The sequence below is a fragment of the Passer montanus genome, unplaced genomic scaffold (genome assembly GCF_014805655.1).
Source record: "Passer montanus isolate IOZ18808 unplaced genomic scaffold, ASM1480565v1 scaffold23, whole genome shotgun sequence".
NCBI classification, from domain to species: Eukaryota; Metazoa; Chordata; class Aves; order Passeriformes; family Passeridae; genus Passer; species Passer montanus.
In genome coordinates this window covers 8,164,402-8,186,240 of record NW_024366926.1, presented here as the reverse complement: position 1 = coordinate 8,186,240, position 21,839 = coordinate 8,164,402, and the positions used below count along the sequence as shown (strand labels likewise).

Genomic DNA, 21,839 nt, shown 5'->3' with positions numbered 1-21,839 from the left:
TTCTTTAGAAGAGTTTCTATAAATAAAATAAATTGAAGCTTTTAATGGTTTAATCAGCTTTCCACTCTTTTTACCAAAAATGGGCCAAATAAGAGGTCCCAAATTTTGTTAAACATATCATTCCATCTCACAGCTTTATTACAAAAAATTTTCATCATAAGCAAGAAACCTCTCCACTTTGCAACAGTTCAAAAACTGCTGAGAGAATGTATCTCAGCACAGCAAGGGGCAAAAGGACAGAGTGATGTGTGACTTTACTTAATGCCACCTACCCCACAGTGGATTGTAACCATGCAGCTGAAGGAAAGCATCCATACACTCCAGCTTTGATTAAAAAAACCTGCTAACTACAGGCTAACCACTGCACCCCAGCTTTACCACTTTTTATTATTTTAAAGAGACAGTAATTCACTAAATTACTAGTGATTCTTAGACCTGAATGATAATTTCATTATATAATTTAAGTAACAGATTTTGGTTCCTGTGGCATCAAAGTGTCCGATACTGCTATCAAAAAAGAGATTTCACAGTCAACTATAAATCTTCAAGTATTATTGCTCTCTTAAGGTAATTACTGCGTAGGAGGTTATATAATTTACACACACATGATAGAAGAATTCTTACACAGTTTAAAAATCAGATCTTTTCTAGTGAAGATCTATAAAAATTTGATAAAGTTCTTAACGCAAAAAAAGGCTCAAGAGACCTTGAAGATTCATGCACTGGAGTATAAAACACTCCAATACTAAAAATTCCACTGAGGGCAAAGACATCAATTAAATAAACAAAACAGAACAGTACTCCAGGCAACAGCATTCCTGACCAAATCACTCCTCTATAACACTCAAGATAGTTCTAGGTAAACACTCCACTAGCTACAAAAAAATTTTAATTGGTTTGAGACAAGATACCATTTGTTTACTTTGACTAAAATGGCCAAAGAAAATTAGTCTATCTCATGAATATTTTGTATAATCGAGAGAGAAGACTTAAAAATAGCCCAATTCCAAGCTGCTTGATAGACAGCTGCGTGCATTTTAGAACTGCTTTATTGTTGCTGGTGGTGCTTCTGTTGCTTCACAGACTTTCATACTTCAAACTTAAATAAGACCCAGCTGTCCTTTCTATTTTAACTTCAAGGACTCCAACTGAATCTTTATGCTTTACAGATACTTTTTAAAACAAAAAATTGATCAGAATAGAAATGGTTACAATTAAGCAGTGAAATTAAATGACATCTGACACAACAAGAAGTCTATCCTCCTGGTAACAGCATCAGGCAAGTGCCAGATGGTCTTTGAGGAGAGAGCAGCAGCCAAGAAGCAGAAGGTTTTAACACAAAAAAGGTGAGTAGAAGATTGTTCAACCCTGTTAAAAAACTGAGAAACAGTTTTCCTGTCTCCCAGTGAGCTTCCCCATCTCCCAATGAGTTTTCCCTTAATTTAGTTTACAACAGCAATTTTGAAAAGACAAGTACCCAACAAATAAATTTACAAAAGTAGATGTCACCCATGGTTTTGTAGGTGTCCATCTACCAATGGTTTTTTTTTTTTGCATCTTCCTACTCAAGATAGTAAAATCACAAGTCTGAGAATTCTTTTAAATAAGTTTTAGGTAAAAAGAAGATAGATCACTTTACTTTGTACTACGAACCATTAGGTAAATTTTCAAAGTCACTGATTAGCTTAAATCTCATACCTACAAAATTTTTCAAGCAGCTCTTCATGAAGCATTAGAATATAGTGCCACATTTCACACTACAATCTATAGCCCTGCATATATACACCTTGCAAAAACTTTCATTTGGCACTTATCAGAGCCCCAAGTCTTTGGCTCTCCACCAGAAGAAAACTGGTATAATCCCCACAAAATCTTGTCTTACTGACTGCAAGTCATAACTTCAGAACTAGAACAACTTACACATCATCTTTAGCTTATTCTATATCTTTTAAGGATCAAAATGTCAACACGGTGTCTGCATACTGTAACACCTGGGAATAATTTTAGAACAAATATTTCTATAACTGATTGCTCTAGGAAAATCTTTTTGCCACTGTAAAAAACCCAAACAAGTGGAGTCAAATGGTTCAATTATTTTGACAGAATTCACTTCATTGGTCAGGAGCAAGAACAGATATGCTAGTGAACAGAAAATAGCACTACTGCCAGCTGCCACATTTTCAAATGCCAGGTATATGAAGATACTTGAGATGTAAATTTCATCTTAGACAAAAGCAAACAAAAAAAGACCCTCAAGCTGGGCAAAGAGCATTTTTTAGGGCTGAACCTGTACATCATTTTCCAGGGCTTTTGCACTAGAAGTGCTTATTCTACAACTTGATGCTCTCTTGCACATCCATTTCCACAGCAGCAGATAGCAGTGTGAGTGTATTTGGCACATATGACTCTTGCAGGTAACAAAGGTCCAACAGTTAATCCATCTTTACTCACTATACGTGATAACAACTAGAAGCCATGAGTGAGTATTCCCACAATTTAGTCAATGCAATTAATTGCTGAAGCATTTAAGATTTCAGTATAGCTAACAAATTCTGCATCTCAACTAGCAAGCTTGATATATTTTTAATACAGGAAACTAAAACTGAAAAAAAAATGCTGCCAGACTGATTTCCTTTTGAAACAGTATTATTTTAAAGTATTTTTAATTGGAGTATTAAATCACAACAAGCTGAGCTATTTTTTGATTTCATAAAACACCTAGATAGAGCATTGCTTTCTTTATCATATTCTAACCCAAATATATATTTTTTAAGCATCACAGTTTCACTCTTGAGAAGTATAAATATATATATATTCATATATAGATCCATATATATTTATGAAAGGTATTTTATGCAAATATGTTTAAGCATAGAGCTTGCCAAGAGGTTTATAAATCAAAACTCTGCTGCACAGCTAGAAATTGTCAGAAGTGCAATAGTTTATAAAGGTTCATATGGCTCTATGCAGAAAAGAAAAGTTACACCATTTCCTCACATGTGAAAGCCAACTTTTGAACTATAAATTCCTCCTGAAGATGAATACTTCATTGATAAATGCACACACATACACTTTCACCCAATATGGGAAATACTGGGATTTGGACTATGTTCTTTCAAGTTTAAGTGATGGAGTGATCCTGACCAGAAGAGCACTGTTCACCAAGACCTCTGTGATCCATTAACCCCTGACCAGAGTAGGTCTGGGCTTGGGCTTGCTGCACAAACTCCTAAGTACCTAGGGCTCACCAAGACCTCTGTGATCCACTCAACAGCTGACCTGAGTAGGTCTGGGCTTGGGCTTGCTGCACAAACTCCTAAGTACCTAGGGTGCAGGATAAAGCTGGGCAGCTGATGGTAAGAGGGGAGTCTACAGGCAGCTCCCACGTGGCACCAGCAACTGAGCCGCTTGTGTGTCCTCGCCCTTACGGGCAGCACCAAGTTCTCACACAAACTTCCTTTATGACTGACAGCCACAATGAGTGAAAAAATACAGCAATAACTCAAACAATGGAAAGGAAAGAAATTCTCCTTATGGATAAGGAGTGCACAGCACACTGCAGGTGCATTCACATCATCTGTGCCATGCAAGATTATTTACACTAGTCTCTCTTTTCAGACTCAGCTCTAATAAACAGCATTTTAAACCAAAATGATAAACCTATGATGCTTTATCTAAGTTCCCAATATGCAGTCAAAAATTAATCATTTTCACAGAGGTGGAAGAAATCAAAAAATGGATGAAAAATCATCTTTTGATAAAGATTCATTCAGTAAAATGATAATTTATATTCTGAAAAAATATGGATTTATTTATTTAATTAAGTGGAAAAAAGTCCAATGTCTTTCTTTGGAAGCCTAAAAAGACATTTTCTCCCAGACAAACAAAAAAACCCTGGTGTTTTGAATATTACGGGCCCCTCTCACGAATAGGAAACTTCCAACCCCTCCTATCCCCTCCATCTCTTCTTCCTCAAAAACAAACAAACAAAAAATTCTACCCAAAGTTCTGATACTTGCATTACAGGGAGGAGCTGGAATTAGGAATTTAATACTTCATCAATTATGCCGAGACACTGAAAGATGCTTTACGTTTGTTTGTTGTAATTTGCCAAGTACAAATATGTTTATCCATATATTTCAAAACTGAAATACTTACTGAGACTTAAAGCTCTATACAACTTCATCAAGTTACAAGTTTTTGACAGATGAGAAAGTATTTTCAATCCTTTATTTACACAATATTAGCATGGTAGTAAAAAAAATTAAAACCAAGAATTAATTCAGCAAATTTCAACAAAAAACACAATGAGCTTTAAAAAAAGCTGTTTTATGTGCTTCAACACTGAGGTTACCTTGGCATACTTGTTTCCATCATTTTCCCAAATACCTACTTACCAGGAAACCCTTCAAAAGTGATTCTATCCCCTGGTACTGCTCCAGCAGGAGGAGCCAGAATTTCCACTTTTTCTGGGGAGCTGGCACACATCACCATTGCTTGAGATACTACTCCTCTCATCTTTGCAGGCTTCAAGTTACAGAGTAGCACTGCCATCCGATTCTGCATCTTGGGGGAGGAAAACAGAAGGACGTGAGTACTTAAAATGGCACGTGGTTTTGGGGACTCCCATTATTTCATTATAATGAAAGAATTACAGTGATGAGAACTTACCATAACAAGTGAAGTGTAAGAGAAGCATGTAGCAACAGAATCACAATTTTAATGGCTAAACAGCAGTAACATAACATTTAAACCCCTTAAGAGCTGGCCAGTGAATAAGGGATTAAATGCTGAAATGTGACATATTTATCATGGAAATATAAAATATTCCATTTAGAAAATTAAAAACCAGGCGAGGCATTTCACTCACATTCCATCTTTATTCATTACACACCACCACTTTAGTCCACTTTCTATATAGCACTACAAACTAAACAATTCCTACTTAATGATATCAATAATTGAATGATGATAGTACTAAAAATAACAACAACAAGTCTACAAATTAGGCCCATAGGTAAAAATTTCAAACTGTATCCTGGAAGCTTAGAGGTCTTCTACATAATGAGCTCACTTGAATATTAAATTTTATCTTAGTTAACCCCAATGCCTTGAGTGCTTTTTAGCCACTGAAAATGGCTGTATATACTGAACACTAAATCTGTTAGTGCAAACCTGTAAAATGTTTCTCTGTTGTTTTATTTTAATAATTACAAAAGTAAACCAGAGAAAATACTCTTTGTTCATAAAAAATGCCACACTTTGGACTCTAAAACAAACCACGCTTTCAAACTGAAATGAAAATTAAACCCTGAACATTCTTAAGATACAAAGTAAGGCTGTCTTAATTCCCATGCTACATTACATATAAGTATTTAATATTTCTAGATTTTGGTCTTTGAGCATCACAGTACAAAGTCTGAACAGAACTTGCAGGATTAATACTTAATAAAACTCATATGATCAACTATTTCAAACACTGCATATTTTCCAAAGACAACACCTTAAAAAGCAAAAATTTAAATTGCCAAAATGAAAGTTATAAGAAAAAGTTATCTTGCATCAGTTTCAAGCCAGCCCACTGACTGAAAATTTCTCAAGTTATTGCTATGCGAATAAGTGGCACAAAACAAAAAAAATGCTTGTAACATGCCAGTGACTAAAATGCAAGTTGTAGCATTATCTAGCACTGGATAACAATTAATGAATCAAAGGCTAATTACTGGGTGGAGATCACAATAATCTAGAAAGAAAAAATTTCAAGGCATCTAAGTGGAAGGAAAAGTTTCTGCTGCAAAAATCAGAGTATATCACTCATAACAGATGTAACTGTAATGTAACCTCTTACAATGGTTGTAGAATAGCATTTCTGGAGGATGATGGTGGCCTTTGCTCTTCTGGTTAAGCTTAAGACACATTCCCTACATTCCTGTTCTTCACTTCTGATCACTGACATGAGGTTCTCTTAGATTAAAGAGGATAAGACGACAAAAAGCGACACTGGAGAACTGCTGGAATTTCAAGAACAATTGCCTGAAACAGGTATTGATGCTAGGAACACACAGAGATCCACTTCAAAAAGCCAAATGCAGTGACAAAAAAGCTTTTGACATTTCAGAAATTTCCCCACTTGTCCCCATCTGCCAAAAGAGCTCAGTAATGGCATAGTGCACCTTGTGCCAAGATCCTTCCATATCCCTGTTACTTGTGACACAACTGCTCATGACAACAGAGGGCACAACTTTCGACATGGCTTCACCACGATGTGAACAAAATCACAGCATTTCATATATAAAGTGGGCATGCCAGAAGTTTTCACACCCATAAATAACTTGCACTGCATACTGAAATGTTAGTGAAGATACATACTGTGTTTCCTAACCAAAAGTAAAATCAGATGATACAAATACTACAGCCTCAAACACTGCAAAATCACCACATCAAACACCAAAATCATAAACAGCTGAATTTTTTGTGAATAAATTTATGGCTATGGTCCTTGATCTGATGTATATATTTTTATTTCAATATATGGCAGTAGACACATGCCAGGCCTTCACATTTTTGAACACTTCAAAAAACATAAAAAGATGGAAGCTTGCCTCTAAAAATTTACTGTCTTAACAGAGACTTGCCAAAACCGAAAACAGACACGCAAACAAAAATGCTCTCAAAGAACGTGCAAGGATGATCCCTACTTCTCTGCTAATGAGTACTTCAGATTATTTTTTCACTCAGAAAGAAGGTTAAAAAGAAAAGACTCCTGCTGCCATTTCGTTCTGTACACTTCATGTTTGTAAGTATATTTAGAATGGCTTTTAAGATGCTTTCCTCTACATGTTTTCTTGAAAGAAGACTGCTAAAAGCAAGCAAGTTGACATTTTGCCCAGAGCAAATTCCGTAAGTGGACATCATCAGGTGATCAGTGCAGAATAGTTACTATATTCAGGTGAGGTTTTTTTGTTCACTAACTTTCTGTAGCATAAAAAAAAAAATCACAATTTTAATTGTTTCCTATGCTTGCAGCCTTACCATGGGGACAGTGTGCAAATAATGATTGAAAAGACATTTAAGAAAATGGAGCTTTTTCCAGACTAAGATCAATTCGAATCTTCATGATCCATTTTGCAGTTGCTCTACACGACACTGTTTTAAATGCCAAGCTTGCATTTGAATTTAGGAGCAACATTCAGTCAACTCCTCTCACCCTCCAGAAGAGGTGAAAGGAAAACTAAATCTTGAAGTCTTATGTTGTTCAAAGGCACCTATGAACCATCTGTGTCAAACACCAAAGCGTATCAACTAAAAAAAGCAAGGACACAGATTCTATTCTGCACAAGGAAGTAAAAGTATGCATTTTGTACTCCACTGTTGTTTAAGCTATTCATTGGCAGCTAAGTTGAATTTACATGCTCTGCTTTACTTCATGACAAATATTTCAATAGGCTATAAAAGAGAATTGGAAGACAAAGGTTTCAAAAGTTTGGATCATACCAAAAAGGTTACTATAACTTCTCTACTACATAGTAGGAAACCTAGAGGAAGAGTAACATCTGTTTAGTTTAGGAGTTCAGTGTGCACCGATGGCAGAGGAATTGGAATACGATCCCAGGATAGAAGCACTGCAATCAGAAACTGATTTGGGGTAAGGGCACTTCTCTGGTTTCTGGCAAATGCTGTTAAGTATTACTTCCATCTGCATTTTATTTTTGTTTTCATGACTGTACAAATCTTTTAGCAGAATAAAAACATATCCTATAAACAGATTAATGCCTTAAGATACTTAAGGAAAGGAAAAGCTATCAGTAAATAATTTTGTCAATACCTTATCCAGAGGAACATGTTTCACTAAACCGCTGACAACAGTCCTTGGGCTTGCTTCACCAACATCCACTTGTTCAACATACAGAGTGTCTGCATCTGGATGCTTTTCAGCAGTAATAATGCAGCCAACACGAAGATCCAGACGAGAAACATCTACAGGTTTTGCATCGCTACTTCCAGCAGCTGGCTGCTGTTTCTTCTCCTTCTTTTCACCTATTAGAGAACATTTTGTTCCATGAAATAAACATTAAAAAAAGAACAACTAACATATATGACTAATGCAAGGGAAAAGTGAGCTACAGTCCCAGAAATAAGCGTAAATTCTGTGCAAAATACAAAAGAAGAGTAAAGAGTTAGCACCTCTGTTACCAGTTTCCAGTGAATTGTCAGACACACTTCAATTCACATCATTACCTCAACTAATTACCACCTCCTGTTTGTAAAGTCATCCTGAATTTAAGTGCCGCTAACACGTGTGACACACCTACCCTGACAAAGGCCACATCAATTACCTGATCATCCCATTTGAATAATTAGCAATTACCAATAAGCCTTGCCATGGTGTTTCACCAACGAAAGGAAACTAGAGAATCACAGTCCATCAGGTTATGAGTGCTTATCAGCACAGTATGCAGCCAGGAGGGGCCAAGTCACTGCAGCTGCACTGTCACAGCTGCAATGCAACCCTTCAAGATGACATTAGCCAACATTCTGCACTTCCCAAACACAAGAGTGCATGAAAATGCTCATGGCTTATGATATTCCCCTGGTGTGGTGTCTTTACCCCATGATCATCACACACACAGACTGTGTAGTATAAAATAAGAGTGAAGCAACACTCCACATACTCAGCTGCTTATATAAATCATCGAATCATAAAATATGCAATATTCCTTTCAAGATGAACAAGTTATATCCAGTTTATAGATAAGACTGTGCTGTTTAGGAGATGTTTAAGACTTGCTTAACAGCTATAATCTCTGGGAGATTAAAAAAAGTCTAAGATGTGCTCACTTTAAATAAGCATATTCTGTTATTTTTTCATCCAAGATAACTCACATATTAATGTAAACTAAACTCCCTACTTAAGGGAGCCAAAAAAGGAAAAGTAGACACAACATGCAATTTGATTTCATTCATCATTGTTCTAGTACAGGCATGAAATTAAATTATACATTCAATAATAAAAAGGCTATATCTTTTTAATAGAAACAACAGCACTTCAAAAGTATTTGTTCATTTATGATGAATGACAAGCTCTAGTGATTAGGACTTGGGTTATTTAATGTAATGGAGAATTTGATTAATCAAATCAGTCATATATACAATAATATAAGAGAAACTGGAAAAAATCCCAATCAAAATAGCTAACATATAATATCTAAGATAATTTGAAAGACCTACTACGTTTATCCTTGGTATAATTCCACACTGTTCTCCATGATATTCCTCTACAAGAGAAATTAAGTCTTTCCTCAAATGGGAACACAGCAAATGTGTACATGGTGTGTATACATACAGATACATAGAAAATATTCATTTCAATGCCACAGGCTAAGGAGAAACATTCACTCCTCTGGCCAGTGTGAAGAGTCAGTCCAGAATCAATACACAAAGAAATCATACAGATAAGTTTTGCAAGAAGTAGAACACAGAATATGAAAATAACCAGAGAGGAAAGAGATGACATAGGTGACACAAAGCAAAAGGATTTGAGACAGTCCATCATTTCATCAATTTCTAGACTTAAAAACAAATTTTACGCATTTTTTACTTCAACTGTTAAATGTAATACCTTCAACAGATGCTGAGCTCCACAGAAATAGCCTGTGCAGGACTACTATTTAATGTTTGTGCTATATTTCAGCATAAGGCAAAAGTCTAAAACTGTTTTCCATATGAGATGAGCTCAGTTGGCCAGAGCATGATGCTAGTAACACCAAATTTGAGAGTTCAATCCTGTATGGGCCATTCCCTTAAGAGGTGGACTTGATGATCCTTGTGGGTCCCTTTCAACTCAGAATATTCTGTGATCGCATTTGTCTGACTGAATTTAAGCTACTTGTATTCTACTTCCCCTCATCATATATAGGAAGTTTTATTTTTCCTTACCAACTGAATACTTGCTCTGTAGCTGCTGAATACTTGAGGGAAAAATTTAATTGCCTGCTATGACATGTGGCCTCTGCTTTTGTATTTACAGCTCTGTGCAATATTAATGTGTTAAAGGCAGAAATACATTAAAAAATATAAAATAGCTTAAAAGTCACTGTACAGCTCACCAGAAAAAGAGAGTGCACTATCATAATACCCAGACTCTGAAAACCTGTACAAATATAATCATAGCAAATTAATAATAATCTGCATAAGAGAATGATTGAAAACATAGGTTTAATTTACAAAACAACTCGCACAAAAGTACAGGTGTCCAACAGACATGCCTTGTTTTCTGTTGGTGGTGGTTTTTCAAATGAGGAAGTGCAGTCACATTAAACAGAATTTGGCATGTATCCCATGCAAGGAAGAATCTGTAGCTTAGCTGACAGCCTTCATTAGCTTCAAGTATTTTCAAGATTTAAGAGCTAGCACATGACTCTTCCTACTGTAGCTGTATGAAAACTTTTATTTTGTGCTCAAAATCATGCAAAAGCACTTGCATAAATTAAATACCTCGACTGTCTATCAGAGATAAGAAAACTGAAGTACCTTTTTTTTCTACTTTTTCCTTCTTTTTCTTTTCATCTTCACCTTTAATTTGATCTTTGGAACTAGAAGATGCTGTAACTGCTGTAGGTTTTGGAACATCCTCTGAAAATGAAGCTGTAGAAAGGGTTGTACCAGGAGGAACTGCAACCTGCTTTACTAAAATCAAAACCACAGAAGTTAGGGGCAGTACCAGAACTTTGACATTTTTAAGTGTACAACATAGATGAAAAAGCAGAGAGAACTGAAAATTTTGCTTAATATACTAAACCACAACTGCTGAGTAATGAACCACATTACAAAACACATTTCAGAACTTAATCTATATATGATTATCATGATCAATTAAAACAAAGTGCTTGATTACACATTTTTAAATGCTAAAAAGTCCTAAATACAACAAAATATATAAGCAAACAACATCTCCTTTTATAGCTGATTTCAACATCTAGTTATTTTTTCTACCAATTCCCTATTTCCCATTTGTTTAGTTTCAGTACTAGCTACTAGCTCTTGTCATACTGGAGACTATTCTATAAATGAGTTATGCACAAAATCATTTTCATAGCATATTCAGATCATCCACCAACTCTTATGATTAACTTAAGAAACTGAGCCTGAATAAAACAAAACTACCTGCAGCCCTAACGTGATCTGCTGATTTCTCTTTTTCCTAAATTCTCCACATTACCCTCAAGAGCTCTTTTTAAACTGATGATACATAATTCTGGACATTGCACTCTCAATCTCACCAGATGGAAGTGTAAGAAGCACCTCTCTTCTACATTCTTCAAGAATCTCATCAAGGCTTTTAACCTAATAATTGTACAGGGTAAGCATCATCAGTGCACTAGGCAGTACCATCAAGGCTCCCTTTCCCAAGCAAGGATAGATGAGAGATCTTTTCAAGTTCCTTTCAATCCTTTAAATGTTTTATCATTAACAACTGATACATCCTTCTGCTGTCACCATGATGGAATTCTCCATTCTGAATACATGTTTTGTTTTTCATTTCAGATATTTAGTAACTTCCCTGAAGAACTGCACCTTGCTAGTTAATGCCTGTACTCTTCAACATGGAAGTGATTTGCACAAATTATATTCTTATAAACAGCTTTCTAAAATAATTTGAACATTAAATTTGTTGTACCAACAACCACTTGCTTGCTAGTTGGGGTAAGTCTTTGTTTCTCAGGTTTTTGAAAAAACATCTTGTGACATTTTTGATCTTCCATGTCCATCTAATTTCTGTGCCCAACTACTTAGTCCTTTCAGATCTAACAAACATCTATTTCATTCAAAAGGAAAGATCTGAAATTAGTCCTACTACCACTCAGATGAACTAGCTAACTAGCTAAGGAAGATGCACATCAAGTATTTCCTTTGCCATCTTGGACAACAGATTCTGTGAAATATCCCACACCTGTCAAGAACTGCTGCAGACTAAAAGACAACAGAGAAATATAAGTAATGGTTCGATTTAGTACATGAAAAGGCCTTACTGGTGTCCAAAAGAGAAAAAGAATTCTCTGTATTCACAACATGTTAATATTTTTGAAGACTGAACATGCTTTTACAGCAGTTAAACATTCAGTGCAGTTAAATGCCGGCATCCAGATACACTGGATAATATCTTAAACAATTCAGAATTCTGATAGTATGGGTTAACAGCAATAACTCTTGAGGGCAGAAGAGGACTTTTTGGCAATAATTTTAAAAGACAACAAAGTGTATCTGAAACACTTCAGTTTTGGGGGTTTTTTCCTCTTTTTTTTTTTTTTTTACTGTGAAGTATATAATGATGGTACAAGCTGAATAGAACTACACAGAGGAGAGCAAAGAAAGAATAAGTCCAATGGAAGGCTGGTCTAAAGACACAGATTCATAAATTCAGAACACATTGTTTATAAATTTACATAACCACAGCTTTCCTAGTAAGTCCCTGGCCATCTGTACTTTGCACCATTGGCTTGATCTTTTCATACTGATCTTTCAGTCATGCTAGATTAAAAATTCAAAGTAGCAAGAAGAGTTAGACATGTAGCAATTTCTACAGAATTACAAGGAATCATTATCGTCACTGAGGTTCACGGCCTATTATGCAAGGCACTGAACAAAAAAATACAAAGAACTAGTTCCATGTTTGATTAAGTTTAGTATATAGGTCTGCAGCTTATTAAAATGTTGGAATCAAGTAACTTGTCATAGGCATGGAATCAGGGAAAATCCAGAATTTGTAAGAAATACCATAGAGTTACATACAGAACAATAAAAATCAAGAAGAATTAAGACAGTTTTGTGCTAACTACATCAATGTTGTATGAGAATAGTACTTTTTTTTCCCACCTCCATTTCGAATTTCTGCCTCAATCAGCTCCTGTTTCAGCCCTTCAATTTCTTTCTTCAGTTTAGCATTTTCTACACGGAGCTTTTTCTCTTCTCGGAGAGATGCTTGCAAGACTAGAGTTGACACATTTAAAAAAAAAACAAAAAACAGATTTCAGTAACTAGCATCCATCACTTTGGACACAGAGGTTTGTTTTTAAAGAAAAGTGAAACATGGTGAGCCAAACAGCACAAAAGTGAAAACTTTCAAGTTTACTAGTACAGGAGTATATAATCAGAAATACTTAGGAATTATTTTCTTTGTTGTTGAAATAGACATTTTTAGAATATTATATAATCAAATTGCCTCTCAATATACGATATTCTCAGTCCCCTAAACAGAATTACAAGAAAAAACTCTGAGAAACTACAAAACCCCCACAAACCACATGACAGTCAAGTGGGGCTACGACTGCAAGGTTTATCTTGGAGAACTTGAAACACACTTTAAACGCTGACACACCAAATATTCTCATTTTCTCCTATGTGCATTTACTGTTAACCATCTCATTAACAGATGTAGCATAAGATAGGTAAATCCTTACTGGCTTTTTCCTTGAGCAGGGCAATTTGTTGCTTGAGGTACTCGATAACTTGATCAGCCTCTGCACCCTTCTGCTCCAGTCTGTTCAGCACTGCATTGTTGGCTGCCATCTTTACCAAAAAACGGGATAAAAACCTAGACAAAGAACAGCCTAAAATTAATGACTTCTTAATGCAATAACACTACTATCTCTTACCATGTCAAGCAGTTCTCAAATCAGTTGCTGAATAAAAAAATTTGCTAAGTGAAAAGCTGGACTCCTACCTCCTAATGCACAGTCCAAACAAAAAGCAACGTTAAACAGAATCTCATGTTTGACAGCTGCTTTCAAGTGTTTTGAAAGAAAAGCTATTTTTCTTCCCAGCAGCAGAAAATGTGTTCTTCCTTCATGAAACAGGAAAAAAAAAAAATCTACCTTCTCAGAAAGAAAGGTATGAATACATGGTGGGGGGCAGCAGGGGGGAATGTGGAAGCAAATAAAAGGGAAAAGATTGGACAGGAAAACACTGTATCCTGGGCTTAACTAAAAAAAAAATAAAAAAAATTAAGTGTATATCAAATTTTATTGAGACTAAGAAAATGGAATCATGCCACAAAAATTTCCAAATGTTTCCAATAAATTCAGAATAGACTGAATACTTTATACATTGTGCTTGTGCATATATTAAGACTTTAGTGTTTTACTTTTATTAGTCATAATTCATGAGTATTTTTACTTTTCTCAGATAAAAACTACTTTTATTAGAGGTTTGCACCTTCAGAGTTATTTTAACACCAATTTTGATTGTTCAATTTTGCATCCACTGAAAAGGAAGGGCCAGCACACAGACAACAAAGAAGCAAGGAACACAGAGAGCACAAATAATACTGTCTAACCTTCTTTTATGGTATTCACCATTTACTAATATTTCACTAAAGTTCCAGAAAGTAGTCCTGCCTTGTGTATAGCCTTTATTTTTGGAAAGCTACCAAATCTGGCCTACCTTCCTTCTCAGGAACATTTGTATCTAAACACAAGACCTCAAATAGTGGCAACAGAAGGATGAAAACCAGTTACAATCACTCATATCTGCAGCAGTCAGTGTTTTTTCCCTCCCACTCAGTATCTAAATGAGAAAAGAATCTGTACTAACAGCTGTCTCCTCTGTAAATCAAGAAAACTGGTTACAGGTGGGAAGAAAAGATCTTTACAAGCAATGGTGATTTAATTCCTGTGAGATGATTCAATTCCTGTAAATTTGTCCATGAACAGCAACAAATGAAAGAATTGGTAAGAAAATGGCAATCCAGGCACATGTACTGGCTCCTCAACTTTATCAAAATCCAAAAATGCCTTTTCTCATATCAAATTGGCAGATAACTTCCTATTTTATTCCAAGACTATTGTAACACTATGATCTAAATCTGGTTTTAACATACAAATAATATTCCCTATTGGGATATGCAACAAAAGTCATGCTGAAGAAAAAAGAGATTAGAAATAACTGAAAGGTGAACAGCTACAATCACACTCATGCCAGGGCTAACATACTGCCTCTGCTGCACTCTAAAAATCCACACACGTTTTAGATCTGATCTTATGTTATAAATAACTCAAATGTCCACAGGAACAGATTTAAATTTAAAAAAAAAAGTAAAAAAAAAACAAACAAAACAAACAAACAAACAAACAAAAAAAAACAAACCAGAAAACAAACTACAATTAATCAGGAATAGTGTATTTAAAAGTTCCCAAAGTAAAATTCACAAATCCAGAGAGAGGTGTAATAATTAGATGATGCATGGGGTATCTTGCAAATGTGATGCATGAACCAAACTCCTGCCTTCTTTGCAATGCAATACAATCAAAGTCTGTTTTACACACACTGTTTCACTTAAAGACGTGAGAGTGTTGTGGCCATCACACCTTCCACTCATCCACAATAGATTTTTCTTTTAAAAGAAAGAAACTCTCTTGGAGCAAAGAGCAGAAAAATCTCCCCAGGACAACTAAATTCATTTTTATATCCAAATTAAGGTCTGCTAACAAGAAAATAATTTTGTTTTCATGGGCAGATTGAAAACAGAGAGTTTCAAAAAGGAAAACAGTGATTCCAATAAGTTCCTAATTGAGATGTCAAATGGAAACAGACATAAAACTATTATGGCACAACACAGCATAATACAAAGCCTGGGATATTACAGTCTGCATACCAGTAAGATTTCTTGCAAGCTACAAATTCTCTCAGGGGAACACAATACTAACAGTGGAAACTTTTCCAACAACAACAAAAATGCTACTAAAACTTCAAAGTGAATAGAACTGGTACATTTTATAGATTTTAGCCAAGTTGGCTAATGAACTGAAGAGCTGGAAATGAAGTTACATGATTACAATTTTCCCACTTGTCAAATAAATTTCTGTAAAGCTAGTATTGTAACAATAACACAAAGGAATAGGTATTTCCGATGCTAATATAAAAAGGCAACAGGCTGAAATGAACTGCTGCAGGAACAAACACAGGAACCTATACAGCAGAGTGATAAAACTGTATCCAAAAAGGGCACATTAAAAGAAAGTAAGATCCACCCTTTATTAGAGAATACGAAAGACATTAAAAATATGAGAACTGCAACAATCAAAGGTTACAGTCAATTTTCTTTTTTTCTTTTTTGTTTATTTTCTAACCTTTACCCTATTTTCTTTGCCCTCTACTATCCTATCACCCTAACACAAAAAAATCCTAAAACAACCAACCCTTATTGGTGATAGACAAACTAAAAATTAGAACGAAAGCCAGAAATAATATAGCTTAAAGATCAGATCATAGCTCACTGCAGATATATTCTGACCTGCTTAGGAAAAAATGTCCCAAAGAGGAACTGAAAGTAAAGTCACTTCATCCAATTGTGCCTAATGAGCTCCTTTCTCTTGCTTTGAAAAACAGGTATGGTGTACCTACATTCTGGAAAAGTCCTTAAGTCACCTGCTTGCTTAGCTAAGGGAAACTGTTTTATCTCAGACCTCTGGGGACTGCTGTGTTATGTGCAAGACACTCAGGACCGCTCCAAAACCCACTTTCTCCCCTCAATGGAACTCAGTCTTGAAATGAAAGACTCAAGCTGTACAGTTATCCATTACATTGCACATCAAGCCATTAGAGCTGTTTCATTTCTCATAATTCCACCTGCTGATTAAGAGAGCTGCCCATCTTTTTTTTTAAACTGAAAGCATTGCCATCTTCTGATGCCATCTTCTAAGTAGCTGCAGTACCCTTGCAGGAGAAAACAGGCACTATTCTACTTTGCTATTCAAAAACAAGAAGTGTGGAAGTGTCCCCACAGTGGCAAACTCTCTATAACAAATCCAGACTTCTCATGTAAGTACAAATTATCCCCAAATTTTAACGTGGTTTACAAATACTTTATCAACATTGGCCTCAACTTTAGAATATATCCACATCAAAAACTGAACACACAAAAGATGCTAAAAATGTAAATCTGGTTGTACCTTACTTTTCAATATTGTCTATTGTTAAAAACAAGAAAAAGCCAAAATCCCCATAAAATTAATGACAAAATTAAAACTTAAAACTCTAAAAATTAGTTTTGGAATCTATCCATAGTCCAAACATGGAACCAATTACTTTCCACTATTGAAAAGCAACCATTAAAGAGAAAAAATAAAACAAAACCACAAACAAACAAGCAAAATAAAAAGCACCACCTGAAACTGGAAAACAACTGACTGCTAAAGCCTAAAAAAATTAGCTCTGAGCATTCCTTTTTCCAGATGGAATTTTTAGAAAGCTCGGTACTTTGAAGCTCTCAGCTTTTTTTTGCAATGCTGTGCTAATATCAGCACAAAAAGATTACAACTGCAGGAGATTTAAGCACAAGTGCCTCCTTCTCCTCTCCCACATACACATTAATTCCTTCACCATAAGAGGGAACCACACAATGGCCCAGGTGGCATTTTCTGTGAGGCATATGTTTATGGTATGTTAATGAGTGGCTGCCAACCAAGACCTAAGATTTCATTTTCTCACTAGACAAAAAAAAAAAAGATCTGCAAAAAGACATGCTGGCTTTTCAATTGAGATGATCTGTTCAAATCAAACAAAACCAGTGGCATATTCTAAAAGTTATCAACACCACAAAGGTAATTTCTCCAATGCTAACTAAAGTTCAATAATTTAAACCATATAAAAGTACTTAACGTAAATTCCTCTTCCTAAGCTTTTGGTCTGACATTCTAAGGAGATCGCAAATTAAAATCTTTTTCTTCCTTTGCAGAACTGTGGCCAACTTGTATAACAAAGTATGCTACTCTCTGTAAAAGACCAAGTACCAACAATCACTGTTTCTACAAGAAGTGTGTTCAAAGCTTCTATCTGAGCATCTTTTTTGAGTATGGTCCTTTCTGGCACACAATCTTACAAAAACCCATAAACATAACAGAATGTACCAGCTGTTTGCCAGATTCTGCTTTCCTGTGCTTTGCACTTCTATGAACTGTGAAGATACAGTAAACCAGATCTGAGAATCTCACATCACACCTTTTTATTCTGCAAGGTAAGGAACAACAGTTAGCAGATCAAAACAGAAGAAAGCAGACCAGAAGTATGTTTTCTTTGGCTGAACCAAAGTATCACTGCAACGAGGCAACTGTTGTAACTCATCCCATATTTTCTCATCTTGGAGACCACGCTTTATAAATCAAATCTTTCTTAAAGGTTCCTTCTAACTTCTGATAAAATTTTCTAGGCCTGATGCTGTCAGCACCTTTTGCTAATATTTAGAACACCTGATTTGATGATTTCACATTTTTGGTAGAAAAACTAAAGATAGTTTTCAGTTTTCAAACCTCCAAAAATTTAAACTATACAAAAAAATCCAAGCCAAAACACAGGAGAGCTACAACTAATTAGTTCTGAAATCAAATCTTAGTTTTGACTTGATCGATCCCACACTTCACTCTAAGTAATGCAAATAAAATCAGAAGCATTTCTCCACGGTCTTAGGGAAGCAATGGCCTGAAACACTTTGTTACAAATTTTCAGTTAAACAGTTCTGTTGCTAAAACATTTTGGAAATCATTTAGTAAGTTTCAAACATTTAGTAAGTTTCATGCATTTTTACTCATTACTACCACAAAAGGTTGGGTATTTCACTGGATTTGTACCTGTTATATGTTGTAAAACACAATCATGGCTTTTATACACATACATCCCTTCTCAGGAAACGAATTTCCAAAAGATCATGTGATTTCACCCTTAACACACAGAAAACAACCAGATTTATTTATTGGATATGTAGGTTTTCCACAGTTTTACACGTGGAAAAAATTTAATGCCTCAATTAAAAAAAAATCCTCAATCAAAAAAAAAAGTCTAATATGGAGCTGTTCACAAACAGTTTAAAAAAATGTGCCTTTTAAATCCATATACAAACAGGCAAAGTTATCAATAACAACCAATATAATGCTGAGAAAGAAAACAGAAGAATTTTAAGTATTAGGTACTTCTGCATTGCATTACTATCAAACCCATCATTTCCTTGTTATAATGGAGCAAAAAAAGACATAGTGCACTTACACTTAAATACCATTTCAAGCACACTTGAGGCATGCATGTGTCAGTGAAGATTTAACTACCAGCTCAACTCTCTTTCAGAAATAAATTTATTGTTACTTCTGTAAGAGAAGAATGTATGTTTCCTGAATAGCACAAAGTTCACACATCTAAAAATACAATCCAAGGCCTTAAGCAAATGTGTGTAAGTACTCAAAATGTAGATGCTCACCCAGGTCTTTCTCCACATACGGCAAAGGAGACCTATAAAAACATTTTTGGCAGAACAATGGCAAACACTTGAAAAGCAACAGCAAAATCAAAATTAAAAAACTCCCAAAAAACAGCCAAACAAAAAAGCCACAAAACAAAATGACCCCCAGAAAACATACAAAAGAAAAAATCACCCCCAAAAGAAACAAAACCCACAAAAAATTTTTAAAAGTAAAGAAAAAAATCAACAAAACAAAACAACTCCTAACCCCAAACCCAAACAACAACTGGTTTGGTTTTGAGATTTTTTTCCAAAATTTGAGCAGTACTGGTAGATTGCATTATAAAAAGTTGAAACCTAGAAATTATCAAATGAATCATCACGTAACCTGATTTTTGACTCGCAGTACTAGACCAGTGATTCCCTGCCCAGTACTAGAGATTTGGGTACTACAAAAGATCAAATGAATTTTTAACTACTATCCTGGTATTTTTCTAAAAAAATACTTTTTCTAAATTTTATTAGAAAAAAAATAGAAAAATTATATTTTTCTAAAAAAAAGAATGGTCTTTTTAATATGAACAAAATGAAGTTACAGACTAAACTGTTAAGAGGGTGTTACAAAATACATCATCACAACTTTAAAGATTCATAACTGCAGGACATCAGATCTTGTCTCCCTTTCTCCCCAAACTGTACTGGGGCTTTAAACAGTCAAACAACCCATTTTTGGTTGTTTTTTTTCCATTTAGCTCTTAAATACAATTTATTACGCATTCCCTGTCTATAAGCTTCTGTGTGGTCAGTATTGAAAGGAATTTGCCAAGCACCAAATTAGTAGGCAAAGTTGCACATTTTTGCTGTATGTTATTTCAACTCACATCTTTGGCACTGAGGAAGTCGGAATAACTGCTTTGCAGATTTTCAAACACCAAAATGTCTAATACAGTCCATCCAAGCAGGAATGTCAGCTCTGTGGAATGATTTGCTAGCTCTGGAGACTACAGTCCAACCCTTCTGGCTGCCAGATAAATCAGGCTCCATCCCAGCTGCAGACAGGTCCTTTTAGTAGTCCTAAGAGCCTACCCCTCCCAATTTTAAAGGGCTGTAAATAGTAAAAACACACAAAACTGAACTTTTTCATATTGAAAAACACTGCAGCATGAAAGAGATTTTTTAAACATATGATGGAACATCACACAACAAAAGGCCGATCCACTGGTACCAATTTTGAGACAACAGAAGTTACTTAGTAATGACTATTTTTAAATGTGAAGACAAGTCTGCCTTGAAAGGGAATGATGCACTGAAGTTACAAGTGAGTGGTAGCATTAATGAGACAGGCAAAAAACAAAACTATGAGAAGCAATGAATGAAGAAGTAAGGCATAGATTACAACATATAATGAATGGAATTGACTGGCCTAATTTGCATTAAAATTGATGTCTTGGATTGATATGGTAGAGCTCATTAGAAACTCAATAGTCAGAAGTAAAAATAATTTTAATTCAATTTCAAAACTTTAGTTGGTGCCACATTGTATTAATTAACTGCATCATACCTTAACACACTACAGCTGCAACACTCAAAAGGCTAAGAGTACTTGCAGCTTTATTCACATCCCTGATGTAAACTTGTGGTAAATGTCTATTCAGGGAGAAATTTCTACTACTGCTTGCCTCAGCCCAATTCTGAATCAACTTTGTGTTCTTTCCCACCTCTGAGGAGACACTCCAAGGACTAAACAAAGCAGAGAGATGATCACCATTAAGGAGTTCTGCCCAGGTTAAGACAGCAGTCAAGCATTTGGATGTGGTCTGTAACAAAATTTACACCTTAATTTATTAACCTGAGCAGTCTGCCCAGTAACTGAACAGCCAAGGATGGCTCACAACACAGCTCAAGGAAAGCAATTTCTTTGAGCCGCTCGACTGAAGTCTCACCAGGTTCCACACCCACTGCATCTGCCAGGTCCCTGCAAGTGCCCTAGAGATTCATCTGGCTGGGCTTTGTAGTGCAGGCTGCAGCTTAAGTAGCAGCTCATATGCCAAAACAGTTGGACAGCCTTATGGATTTTTCAACAATGTTTATCTTTCAAATCCCACTGCACTAATATTTTAATAATACTATCAAAATCTTTCAGTAAATTATCACCACGTGCACAAGAAATTCCCACAATAAATCCCACGATGGGAAAGTTGCAACGCCCACAACACACTGCCTCATTTCTTTGACTGTAATCACTGATTTCCAAACACAAAACACATCCAGGTCTTTGGAACAGAAACCTTACATCAAAAACTGACAAGGTTTTTTGCTCATTTTGTACTGCTTTCATTTTGTTGGGGTTTTTTGTAGTTGTATATAGATGAGTGTGCATATACAAATAAAAATATATACATTAAAAAGTATTTGCTATTCATGTCTCAAAGTATCCTCATAAAACTTCCCTGACAGGTGATGAACTTTACAATTACAGACACACACATATGCCTATAAATTCAGAAATTTAAGAGGACTCAGCTGCATCTGGACAAGTCTGCAAGGTCAGCATATGTCACAGGAACTCAAAGAATCTGTACTGTGGTTCACCCTCTAGGGTTTTACTGGGAAAGTA

General features: G+C 35.4%; 1 protein-coding gene across 2 annotated transcripts in view; it reads right to left on the bottom strand.

Moving 5' to 3' along the window:
* AIMP1 (aminoacyl tRNA synthetase complex interacting multifunctional protein 1) overlaps nucleotides 1-21,839 on the bottom strand; it is a 31,140-nt gene that overhangs the window by 2,117 nt on the left and 7,184 nt on the right. For both annotated transcript variants that reach the window (XM_039710385.1, XM_039710384.1), the window contains exons 2-6: nucleotides 13,458-13,591; nucleotides 12,874-12,987; nucleotides 10,531-10,686; nucleotides 7,826-8,037; nucleotides 4,398-4,566 (exon numbers count right to left, since the gene is read on the bottom strand). In XM_039710385.1, the coding sequence (XP_039566319.1) occupies nucleotides 4,398-4,566; nucleotides 7,826-8,037; nucleotides 10,531-10,686; nucleotides 12,874-12,987; nucleotides 13,458-13,591 (785 nt within the window). The remainder of the gene's footprint in view (nucleotides 1-4,397; nucleotides 4,567-7,825; nucleotides 8,038-10,530; nucleotides 10,687-12,873; nucleotides 12,988-13,457; nucleotides 13,592-21,839) is intronic.